General features: G+C 38.5%; 1 protein-coding gene across 1 annotated transcript in view; it reads right to left on the reverse strand.

Annotated features, from left to right (window-relative positions):
* Window positions 1-13134, reverse strand: part of mllt10 (MLLT10 histone lysine methyltransferase DOT1L cofactor) — a 49087-nt gene that overhangs the window by 9253 nt on the left and 26700 nt on the right. The window contains 2 exon segments of the mRNA XM_035656688.1: window positions 646-763; window positions 4651-4802. Of these exon segments, the coding sequence (XP_035512581.1) occupies window positions 646-763; window positions 4651-4802 (270 nt within the window).

Genomic DNA, 13134 nt, shown 5'->3' on the forward strand with positions numbered 1-13134 from the left:
ACACGGAGCCCTGTGGCCCCCTGTCATTCAGGCTGATTAGTGAGTTGACCTGCAGGTCAGAGTGGATCTGGCTCTGATGACTGCTGACCGGCAGCAGGAACTACCTACCTTCCTCCTCTTAGCTCTCAACTCTGTCCTCCTCTCCCTTCTTTTCATTTGCTTCTCTCCTCTGTTCAACCAGATGTCTTCTATCAGGAAGTGGCTACTCTGATTACTGAAGCCACGTTCTACTCCTTCATCAGCTCTTTTGCACCGGACAGACAACAACACCAGCTCTTTTTCGGCCTTCTCTGCTCCTCTATCATACCACTACCTTAACAAAAAACCCCTTTATCTCAAACTGGCCACAGATTAGAGGAGAGAGTTTTACATGTGTATTATGCTGTAAGTGTGTAAGCAAATGTGTGTATTTTTGTATGACAGAGAGAGAGAGGGGGGTGTCACAACATGTAACTGGAGTTGAGTAGGAGGAGCTTGAAAATATCATGAGTGTTGACCCTTGACCCTTCTGTGGGATAGTGGGGGTGTGACCTATCCATTATCTCTCCAACACACACACACACACACACACACACACACACACACACACTCTTTTCACGTGCACATACACACACACGTTGCCACATTAGGTGTGTGTTGCTGTACCTGCTGGTGAGGCCTCAGACTGGGCGATGAGTGCCGCCATGGCCGAGTTGGGGTTCAGCCGGTTTCCAAACATGTGGGAGGGAGCGAGGTTGAAGACTGACCCTGGCAGACCGCTCACCTGTAGACAGAGGCACAGATACAGATGAGAAGAAGCCAGAGGAAGCCATGTTTCACTGTGATTGAAATCTTCTAATCACGTTAGAAGCAATTTTTTTTTAAGGGATTTTTTTTTTTGCCTTTTCCGCATTTATTAGATAGCTCATATGATAGAAACAGAGGCAGGAAAGAAGGGGGGGGACAAGAGAGTATGACATGCAACAAAAATCCCCCCACAATGCAGTTACATGGTATGCGTCTTAACTGCATGGTTATTAGGAGGTTTTTAAATCTTGAGAAATTAACATCAAGCAATGAAGTGGTCTATAAAATAGAAACTGTGTCTATAAAATAATGGAAAAGCCATAGAAGAATTTATCGTTGAATTCAATTTTAGGGCTACAATTAATGATGATTTTCATTCATTCATACATTGTTACATTGTACATTTACACACAAATAATTTTTTTTGTTTTATCAATTAATAGTTTAAGTGTATGAAATAACAAAAATATTTTCCTAGAGCCCAAAAGACACATTAATTGAATTTACAATGATACAAATAGTAATTAAAACACAATACATGACCTGAATGGTTAATTCATTATTGTTGTTGATTCATGTTAATTTTATGTCCATTGTTTTATAAATATTTCTTTCTTTCAAAAAAAAAAAAAATAATTTTTGAACAGTAGCAAAGCAATGTTATCTACATATGAGTTAGAATTTTAGTTAGTGAACTGATATTCAAATCACATGTTGTATAATTTTCTTTGGAGGTCTGACAGACTGGCAGGCTGTTACACATTTAATGAGCCAGTCCAAAGCTGAGAATGAATCTAATTTGAGAATTTAAATTATCTGGTCTCTTCTATTGATTCTGCATTGTCACAAAGCATCTACATGTTATTTCATGCCAGTGAAACTCGTCTCAATGTGGATTTGACAACACTTTGACTATCTTTTCATGTACAAAAAAAAACAGGATATAATATGGATCCACAGCTCATTATTCTGTTACACACACAAATACACAGAGGGCTCAGAGTGCCTCGACACCCCGACAGTACGCTGACATGCTGACAAAGTGTTTCTGATGCATAGAGTTTAATCCAATTAAGGCATTTCCCAAATAAGGACCGTGGAGTAAAGGGTGGGGTGAGGTTAGAGGGAGGAGAGCGAGGGTGGAGCATCAGGAGTGGAATCATGTCTATCTAAAATAACAAAATGGCTGACTGTTTTGGTTGTTGAGGAGTTCCAGAAAAAGTTATGCAGCAAAAAACTTATTTATATCACTGGAAGATGCTCTTTCACATTACATGAGCGTTGCAAATTAAAAAAAGCACAAGGAGATATTTATTTGAAATGTTATTGAAGAAAAAGTTACATGGTGTCAAAACACAACTTCATAGTTAACTTAAGGGATAGATACGCTTAAGAGCTTACATTGTCTGGTTTCCTAAACCTTCAGTAGTTTGACTGATGAGAGCTAGAAAAAAATGCTTTTGCAAATGAGCATTAAACGGAAAAACTCTCTGAAAATTATCTGAAAAATTAAAAAACAAAACAAAGTGTGTACATGCAAATCCTGCATTTGAGAAGCTTTGCCAGCCTCTCTCTTATTTTCTGTTCTCAAGTCTTTTTTATCCATTTGCTGAAATTTACGTTGCACCCAGGGGGAAAAAAAACCCTAGAAAGTCATAATCTCCTATTACGATTTCATGGAAGTGGTTTGTCTGAAATAATAAAATCTGGAAAACATCCTGGAAATTCCCACCACTGTTAAATGTTAAAAAAGAACCTGTACCCTCCGTCCATTTTTCCCCCTCACTGAAATGACTTTCCTTTTAGAGCCCCCCCCCTCCTCCTCCCCTCTTCATCCTCCTCCTCCTCCCCTCAGTGCCATAATCCTGCCCCCTTTCCCATCAACATTCATTTTTCATTTTCATTCATTTTTCATTCAAAGTCTCTCTCGCACTCCCTTTCTCTGTCCTGGGCTGATAGCCAATAACAGTAGGCTGGGAGTTTGCTAGCGGACTGAAAATAGCAAATGGTCTCTGTCACTCACTCTCCCACACACAAACACACACTCACATACACACACTGAGGGAAGCCTGTTGTTGGCGTCCTTCTATAGTTGCGTAATTTCAGCAGCCTCAATTCGGAGTGTGTGCGTGTTCCAGATGCCCAGAGCAGTGCATTACACTACAAAAAAAACACACACTCACACACACACACACGTTTTTAACAATCTGGAGCGATTGAAGGAAATGAAGGGAAAAAAATTACATTTCTTTCTCTATTAAAGCCTTCCACACTCTGGCTTTCCGCTGCTCTCGTTCTGTCTATTTTTCCTCACACACACACACACACAATGGACACCACAACAGACTAAAGCCCAAACTAATCTATTACATGCTGCAACAACAGGCGTGTGATATCCTGTGCTTCCTGGGCCTCCGTTTTATAATATGTGCTGAACAGAGAAGGAGCGGGGGCAAGAATGAAGGCAGGCCCAGGAATTCAACCCCCGACGCCCCATCCGCCCCAAAACACTCACACACAGCCGGAATCCCCCCCCCCCCCCCCTCCCCTTCCTCCTCTTCCGCTCCATCCCTACTGTGGTGCTTGTCAGATGTCTTACATCACCAGGACAAACAGAGAGGAGAAAAAGAGAAATGGACGGGGACACGAGAGAAGGAAGGGTCGAGGGTGAGAGAAAGTGTGTGTGGAAAAAGAGAAAGAGAGGTGGTAAGTGGACCACGGCGAGAGGAAAGAGAGAATGGCAGTTCGTGGGACAGGAGACGAGAGCGTGTCTTGGGAGGGTTGAAGGGGGGAAAGACACTGGCGGCTTCGCGCGAGTGCTGTGAGGCGATGACGGATGTTTTGGGGGTGTTGCTTGCTGCTTCTGCATGTGCAGTGTTAAAAGCAGCCGGAACACACGAGTTGAAAAACTGATTAACTTTTGTGAAGAAGAGAAGAATAAAAGTTTAGTCCACTGAGATCTGTCAATGACCCATAATTCATATATGTAGAAGATCTATATAAAACCTAGCTCAGCTGTTGTTCAAACAAGCCAACTGTATATTATAATGGAAATATGTTTAATAACATTATCTTGTGCATGAAAAAATTTCAAGATAGGAGGGATTTTCTTGAAATAAGCACCCTGGATCCACTTTCTGTCCTTATGCATAGTGAATGACTTATTTCCCAGCTTTGCCCACAAGTGTTTTTTTTCCTCCACATTAAGGGACATCATAATAGTGAGTGTTGATTACAATAACACACAGTCTATGTGGTTTTTCCAGGATTTCATAGTACACTGAATTTCTCTTTTTTTTTTTTAAAGAAAAATCCCAACACATTTACAGATTTATACTAGTAAAGATGCATCACTCAATATTATAATACAGACCATGCTCACTAAGGCAAATAGTTATTGAATTAAGCTGGAGAATCACATCTATGTAGTGAAAACAAATGTAAAATACTTTCTTGTGATCTGAATACACAAGAAAGAGCCTCTAAAGGTGCACCGTATAAAATCAGCTATAGAATAACTGAGAAAACACAATCCACACAAGGTCAGCACACACGCATTTCACAAATAATTAACATGCAGTGGATTAATAATAGTGCTGGGAGATTTGGTGCGGAAGACGTTTAATTAGTGTGCTTTGGTTTATTTGTGTTCCCACAGTTTATCTGCACTTCAGCTCACACATGCGAGAGATGTGGGTGAATTGACAGATGTAGAAGGTGCTGAATGAAGAGAGAGGGTGTGTATGTGTTTGTGTGTGTTGGTGAAGGAAAGAAAAAGAAAGATGTTTAATGAGCATGTATTTTCATGTTATGTGAAAGCGAGGAGGGCACTGAGGGTTTCTAGCACCCTGTGTTTGGACTCACGTGTGTGGAGGCTGTGCTGGTTAGTGGTGCGGTGGCAGTGAATGGAGAGGGAGGGGCCAGAGAAGGCGTGGGCTGCTGCTGGGACAAATCAGAGCTGACTACGGCGACAGATCCCGTGCTCGACGATGACCCATCCGCACCAGAGAAAACACCTGTGGAGAAATCAGAGATGAACAGACATTAACTATGCTATCTTTATCTAATAATATATTTGAATAATACGATAAAACACTGATTTTAGAGAAACAGTGTTTGACAGTTGATGCTACAGCGACAACAATAATTACAGTATAAAAAGCACAAGGGTAAATAATAAAATTAATAATGGCTGCTGGTTTCCTGTCCCACTGTCAGGGCTTACTGAGACACTCATTAATGTTTTTACCCGAGCTTTTCTTTTCATGCCAAGTGAAAAAGTTGACATAGTTGCGGCTCAGACATTTGTCGTATTTCCTTGGGATTCTTGCCTCGGGTCTTGGTATTTGGTACATGCATTATTTTGTAAAATGTATTGTTGCTTCATACATTGTCCTTGTCATATATAAGCTCAATTATTATTTTTTTCATTATTTGAACTACAAAATTATTTAAAAATGTTGCAACCACCCTGGTTAAACATCTATTTTCTCCATCATCTCTCCATTTCTTAGGACTTTTCACAATTGAGTAACACAAATGCAAATAACTGGAGATAGAAGTAGACAAATTGCTATATTAGAGTATGAATCATTTACAGACATAATGGAACATCTAAAATTACGTTTTAAACAAGGCTCAGATCGGTTGACTTTAACCAATTTAATGCATGATTAATAAAATCAACAAATGTAATGCATGATTAAGTACGCAGGCCTGCTCGAGTGTGCGATAATTTGGTTTCTTTATGATTGTAAAATCTCCATCAATTATAATAAACACAAATTCAAACGCACAGAAACACACACACTGAGCTGGTGACCCACAGTGGCAAAAATCTGACGACACAAATCATTCACATTAAGCTTTTACAAATTAGGGCAGAAGAAAGAAAGGGGGGGGGAAAAATAATAAATTTCAATCGGCACGTTTTCTCCCTCCATATGTATTCTCCGTGTTCTTTTAACTTATTCAGACAAAACAACTTTATTCAGCTTATTAAAAATCATGAATATTATATTACAAAACATATGCTAGTTATAAATCACCTACGCAAACATATTGCTCCATTTTCACACACCCATACCCATGCTACATTCTCTTATCTCTGCTCTCTCTCTCTCCCTCTTGCTTTCTCTTCCCCCTACCCCTCTCAACCTCCCCCTCAATCACCCTGTGCTCGCCCACTAACCAGGGATAAGCCCTGCCCCTGGCCCCCTTTGACCCCAGCAGAGGAAGGGGGGAGGTGGAGGGCCCCTCAGCCCCACAAAAGACTGAATGGCTCAGGGCAGCACACATTCACTGGGGGAACAAGAGATCTTTGTGCCAGGAGGGGAGGGGTGGAGGGAGAGCGAGCGAGAGAGAGAGAGATACGAATACTACATGGGCCTACATACTATTTATAACGCTTTGTAATATGCACCAGAAAAATTGATACCCAAAGCAGGGCTGCTGTGACTCAGGGGGCACGAGCTCCTGAAAGATTTTTAGCAGCTGGATAAGAGGCCAAACCAACAGTTTATCAGAGTTTAGCTCATGCCATTGATGAAAAGAGTTACACACAAAGGGTCGGTGCAAAAACAGTGCCAGCAGCGAAGGAAAATACAGATTAATTTGAATGCACATTGACTTTGTGATATAAGAATATAGGTTATTTGAAATGTACCGAAATAGAATCACAGTCTATGTATGCTGTATTTTAAATGTTCCATAAGGAACGCTTGAATTAAAACAAAAATTATTTCTTATTTGAAATTATTTTCCTGAATTAGAAAACCAAACTAAACAGCTGCTAGTTGTTTTCTGTTTTTTAAGTAAGCAGGGAATGTAAACGCATTTACAAATAAATGTTTTAATTAGTTATACTTTTTTAAATTTAAAGTTTAACTCTATTACATTTATATCATTCATTTTTTTTTTAAATATCACTTTTAGGTGAAAACATTGGTGCAAATCTAGTGATTCTCAGGTTTTAACAAAAAAAATAAATAATTTAGTTAAACAAATAAATACATTTAAAAATGTATATAGTCATAACAACAAGGCTGTTTTTTTAGAGTTGTTGAGGAACTGATATTTTGGTATCTGGTATGAAGATTTTCAAATATTACAAAGATTGTTATTCATACAAACAGATTCTCATTTGACTCCTGCTTTAGATGGGAATTAAAACTTCCCCTTCAATAACAAAAGACGGCGAAGAGCCAAACATTTTTCTACACACACACACACACACACACACACACACACACAACCTCACTTGCTCTCCTGTCCAGCCAGTTAAATTGATATTGCCTCCACTCAGCCATATGGCATTGTGTGTGGTGTGCTGTGAGAGAGGAGATGGAAAAAGAACAGTGTCCGAGCTAAAGAACAGGTGCAGACAGACAGGCAGAAAGAGAAAGGTGTTGGAGAGATAATGACATAAAGAGAAGCAGTGTAGAAGAGAGAGAGACTAATAATGAAGAGAAAAGGGGAAAAAACAGATTTAAGGAAAATAGAAGAGAGAAAGAAGATAAAGAATGGAGTCAGATTCTGCTCTGCCCCCATTACAAAAAGCAAATACCCTTTCTGATTGAATTGCTTTCAGCACCACTGGTATGTGCCTTCGTGTGTGTGTGTGTGTGTGTGTGTGTGTGTGCGCGCGCACACCATGTTTTCTTTTTAGTCAGAATCTGAAAGGAGATCTTCATTCACAAAAAAGTAGTCATGTCCCTCTGCTGTCACATGGAAGTTTTGACTTTTATTAAGTTTTATTTTAGTCTCTTCTTTAAAATCTTGCCTACTGAATTCGGTTGAGGAATAAATAACTGGGTCATTTAATCTGTCTGTCCATCGTGAACCTGTGGATTTGTTACACCTCCTCAAACTGCAAAAAGCACTTCATACAGGGCTCTACGGTGTGAGCATTTTTCTTAAATATGCAAGTAAAAATTATAGCCTGAAATTGGTTAAATAAATAAGATGGTTTGAATGACCTTTCAGTTCTGACACTGTTATTAGCAAAGCCCAGTGTACAACATATTATGTTTGTTTTCATTTAAATAACACCTGTTTTGTCCCGGAAGTGTTTTACAAAAACATCAAAGTAAGTTAAATGAAAGTTAGGATGGCAGCCCGATCTGAGTCACACCAGATACTTACTGTTCACGACATCAATATCTCTCAAATATGTGTTTTTATTTATAAGGTTGCCTTATATTCAGATCATGAAAACTTTCCAGAGCACTTTAAGACTTATTTTAAATTTAATTCTCAGGTTCACTCTTATCCAACGCAACAATCTTAAATCTACATCCAAGATTTTTTCGTGGCAGGAGGTCAATTACTATCAAAATATAATTTGGGGTTACAAATTAATGGAAATACCTTTTCCCATCTTGGCAAAAAACTCCCATCTCCTAGAAAATGTTCAGAAAGAATGTCTAAGAAAGCCCATTAACTGCTGTTTAAAATTCTAATTCTCACACAAACACACCTTTTACATTATTTTTATATTTTTGTTTCATATTGTTATTTTGTTGTCATTATAACTTGTTGTTGATGTTATACATTTTTTTTCTATTATCAGTTTGTTATTACTTTATGTAGTTATAATATTCTCTGTATGTCAATTTTCTGTTCCTTATAACTATGAAATTTTAGGTGGAGGCTTTATTTTTCATTATTGTTAAGGTTACAGTTGCATATACATTAACACTGGCATGAACTGATCTTGAATAAACAACACGCAGTAGCGCCAGCATGGCATGTTCACCTAAAACACTTATTACTAGTGTCCTAGTTCTAATGCTATTAATAATCTGCCATACTCTAATATCTGTAAGAGAAATGGCTCATCCACTCACATCCATGGCCTCTATCCAAGATTCGCAGAATGGCTCATATTATGTAATGATCATGGTTGGAACTGTTGGTTCTTATAAGGAGTACGGCCAGACCTGCTGTATTTGAAAAGTATGCTGAGATAAATTGTGTTATTATATGCCGCTATACACATATATGAAAATTGAAATTGAAAAAAAAGATAAAAAGACAGACAGACAGACTGTGGTAGTAAAACTGCATTAATTGTGAGTACACTTAAGCATTCACATATACTTTTACACCAAAGAGCTATACTCACAAAAGTGTGCGTGTGTTCACTGAATGAATCCTGAAGTTGTGCATGTGTTTTGCTTACATAAATGTATGTATTTGCTCGTACATTTACTATCACTGAATTAGATGATTAATCTGGAAAATGTAAGAAATTGAATATCGACAAACCTTGGCTTTGAAGGCCATGAGTTTAAGGATCATCTCCACAGTGAAGAGCACAGTGAAAATCACGTTCAGCATATCAGACAGGTGAGTGACGTGGTCTGACTGGTTACAGTGCTGTGGGTTAAAGAGGCACAGATTGACAGTTGCATAAATATAAAGTCAGACAATGATTGTACAGTATGTATGCAGTCTGGCAAAAGGTTCTGCAGCATCTGGCTCAGGAGCACAAGACCCAGAAATTTGGAATTCAAGTAGCAGGGTCTTTGTTGCCTCTCAACAGTCTGGAGCTTGCAGGAGTATTTAGTTAAGCACATCATTTATATAATCAGCTCTAATTGGACAGGAATTTCACAACACTTTTATTACATTTGGCAGGCTACATCATTAATATATATAAAGATGGACGACATGACAGCTCTCCAACAGTCAGTCCAATTGGCATCTTGATGGCTGGTGGCTGACTGCATACAGGTCATAAAGTTGTCAAATTAATTTCTCCCAAAAATGTTTAGGTCTTATCACTCTGATGTATGTTCAAGTTTTCATTTTTCTGTTAAGGTTGATTTTAATCACTTATTTGTAGCTATAAGGTGTTAGGGTTAGGGTTAGGGGTTATAATAGGGGTTTCATTGTCATGATTGTCAGCAGAGCCCTGCATTCGATTGAGTCTGCCGAGAATATAGGGGCGGGATGTATCTGGAATATTCTGGCTTCATTTTTGTACAGTGGGAGGAATATGGAGCTGTTATTGAAGCAAAACTATTTACAAATGTGAGTGGAGAGTTGTGTAATTGTATCTCAATCTGTGTGTGTGTGTAATCAGACTTGTAAATGTGTAAAATAATCTGTAAATATGTACTGAGATCTGTTAATGTATACAGGAATCTGCAAATGTGTGTTCAGACTCTGTGTGTGCGTAATCAGATTTGCAAATGTATTTAAATTTGTAAATATGTAGCCAAATCTGTAAATATGTAGACAAATCTGTAAATGTTTATATAGATCTGTAAATGTTTGGACAAATCTGTAAAAGCAGACATACATATTAATTGTCGAGAAGTATTTGCTTCAAGAGCTAGAATTACAGACATTGGCTCTTTTTACACAGGAATTTTGCTACATTTTTGCTGTGGCAGATCTGCAAATGAGTGTGGAGATTTGTGTGTGTGAGGAAAGATTTGTCTGTGTGCATCAGTAACTACGCCCACTTCTGTCTGATGAAAGAGACACTAGGGGTTCAGGCGGGGGGACAGGAGAGACGTGAAGCGGAGATGAGGGAGATGGAGGTATTTCCAATTCTTGGAGCAAATACCAGCCATTAATATCTATGTCTGCATTTACACAGGGGCGGCTGTGGCTCAGAGGCAGAGCGGGTCGTCCCCCAATCAGAAGGTTGTTGGTTCGATCCCCGGTTCCTCCTGCCACGTGTCGAAGTCCTTGAGCAAGATACTGAACCCCAATGTGTATGTATGAGTTAGTTTCTGTTTGATGGACTTTACCATCACTGAGTGAATGTGTGTGTGAAAGGGTGAATGTACGTAGTGTAAAAGTGCTTTGAGTGGTCGGAAGACTAGAAAGGCGCTATACAAGTACAGTCCATTTACACTGACAAGTGGCTCATAAAGCTACGGTAACCATGACGATGGAATTTTTTGTGGTTGACTGGCCACTTTCCGACCTTACGTCCAAACTAGTTCTGCCCCAAGCAATCATGGTGTAATCGTGGAGCAACTGATTTTAACAGCTGATTTACTTACAAACTAACTAGCAGTTACTGAGCCTCTAGTGTCGACTTTATTCCCTAACTTAGGGGAGAACTTATACATAGCTGCTGCAACGCAGTCCAGATCTTCTATACTGTAAAGTGACATTAGTGTGAGGACTTAAAAAAACAACCAATTTTCTACACACACCCTATCACAAACATTTAAAAGATGCTACAATGACATAAAAGTGTGCAGCTATTACAGGAGTTACATCTGGGCTTAAAACAGATCACTGTATACATCATCTAAGAAGAAATTTTATTTTATTTAAGTAATTTTCAGTGTGAGTGATCAATCAAAAAGGGACAGAGTAGCCTGAAACCCTCTACTTAAATCCTATCTGCTCTATCAGTAACATACTGAATATTTTGAGACAATTTTTGTTCCTCAGACACACGGATGAATAGATAGATGTGTGTGTATGTATGTAACGTGTTGTATTCATACCTGCATTCCCAGACACATGGTGTTGAGCATAATAAGGAGGAACATAAGGTACTCAAAGTAGCATGAGGTGACGATGTACCACACTTGATACTGGTAGGGGTTCTTGGGAATATAACATCGCAGTGGACGGGCCTTGAGAGCATACTGCACACACTGGCGCTGCAGGGGTACACAAGAAGGAAACAAAGTAAACATTATTAATAAGAATTTACTTTTTGGGTGGTAGCAACAACAGACAGCTGTTAAATTTGGTAATTAAATATATGTAATGAGACAGGACTTCAGTAAGAACAAAGCAAAGCATGCATACATACAGCACATACAAACAGCAGCTATATTAATTTACAGGTACTGTATATCTACACAAACACATATACATAGACAGAAACAAGGCTATATTATAAGAACAAATGAAACAAATCAGTCAGAAATATTATTTTCAAAGCAGATATTATTGTTCCAGTCACAACCAATAATGCCGTGTGTCTGACCAAAACACAGCAGTTCCTAACATTCTGGGTGCTAGCTGATCAGTGTAGACACAAGAGAAACATGACACTGTTATCATCGAAATATATGGGGTGCATGCAGGCAGAGTTTTTAGCATGTGGTTGCATGTGGTTGTACTATATGCAAATTAAGTTTTGCCAAGTGATAATGCAATTGATCATGCAGGGTTTGGAACACAGGCTATATTAAGTAGTTTTGAATTAATTAACTAAATAATTTTAATTACATGTACACACATTCATTTATTTTAATGTGAAATGTAAAAACACCCATAAGGTTGCTCTACTGCATCGCATTGCCTCTGGTACAATGAGGTATTTATGATTGATTGATTTATGAACAGATTTTTACACAGTTCTATGTAGTGCCATGTTCTGTTCAATAATATTTTATTTGTATTACCCTCATGACCAAATTTATTTTAGGACACTTTTCAAATAAAGCAGGTTTAGACTGTACTCCTATTAAAATTATTTACAGAGACCCAACAGTTCCCACCATGAGGAAGCACTTAGCAACACACAGATGTTTGCACTAAGATGCAAGCAGACCCTAGCCACGCAGGCTTGTTACGCAGCTGTTTTGATAACTAACTTACGATTACAAGCAAGGCTTTTATTGCACTTGCTTGATGCAAGTGGGACAACCCCCCATTTGCGTCAGATACAGAAACTAAATAGTGAATCCAGTCAATTTTCATGATAGACTCTGGATCGAATTTACCAATAGATCAATATTATTCTTTTACAGAGACTTGAGCATCAAATTGGCATTAAAAGGAACCGCTCTAAGCTGGTTTAAGTCAACCTAAACCAGCTGCTATTGTTTTCTGTTTTTTAAGTAAGCAGGGAATGTAAACGCATTACAAATAAATGTTTTACATTATTATACTTTTTAAATAAAGTTTAACTGATTACATTATATCATTCATTTTTTTTAAATAGTCACTTTTAGGTGAAAACATTGGGGGTGCCAGAATCTAGTGATTGCTCAGCGTTGTTAACAAAAAAAATAAATAATTTAGTTGAAACAATAATACATTTAAAAATGGTATAGTCAGTAACAACAGCTGTTTTTCTAGGGAGTTGGTTGAGGAACTGCATATTTTGGTATCTGGATGAAGCATTTTCAAATATTACAAAGATTGTAGTTCATAGCAAACAGATCTCTTTGACTCCTGCTTTAGATGGGAATTAAAACTTCCCCCTTCAATAACAAAGACGGCGAAGAGCAAACTTTTTCTACCCACACACACACACACACACACACACACACACACACACACACACACACACACCACACACACACACACACACACACACACACACAGCACACACACACACACACACAGCACCACCAC

The sequence above is a fragment of the Morone saxatilis genome, unplaced genomic scaffold (genome assembly GCF_004916995.1).
Source record: "Morone saxatilis isolate NCDOM2014 unplaced genomic scaffold, NCSU_SB_2.0 Contig0, whole genome shotgun sequence".
Taxonomy (NCBI): domain Eukaryota; kingdom Metazoa; phylum Chordata; class Actinopteri; family Moronidae; genus Morone; species Morone saxatilis.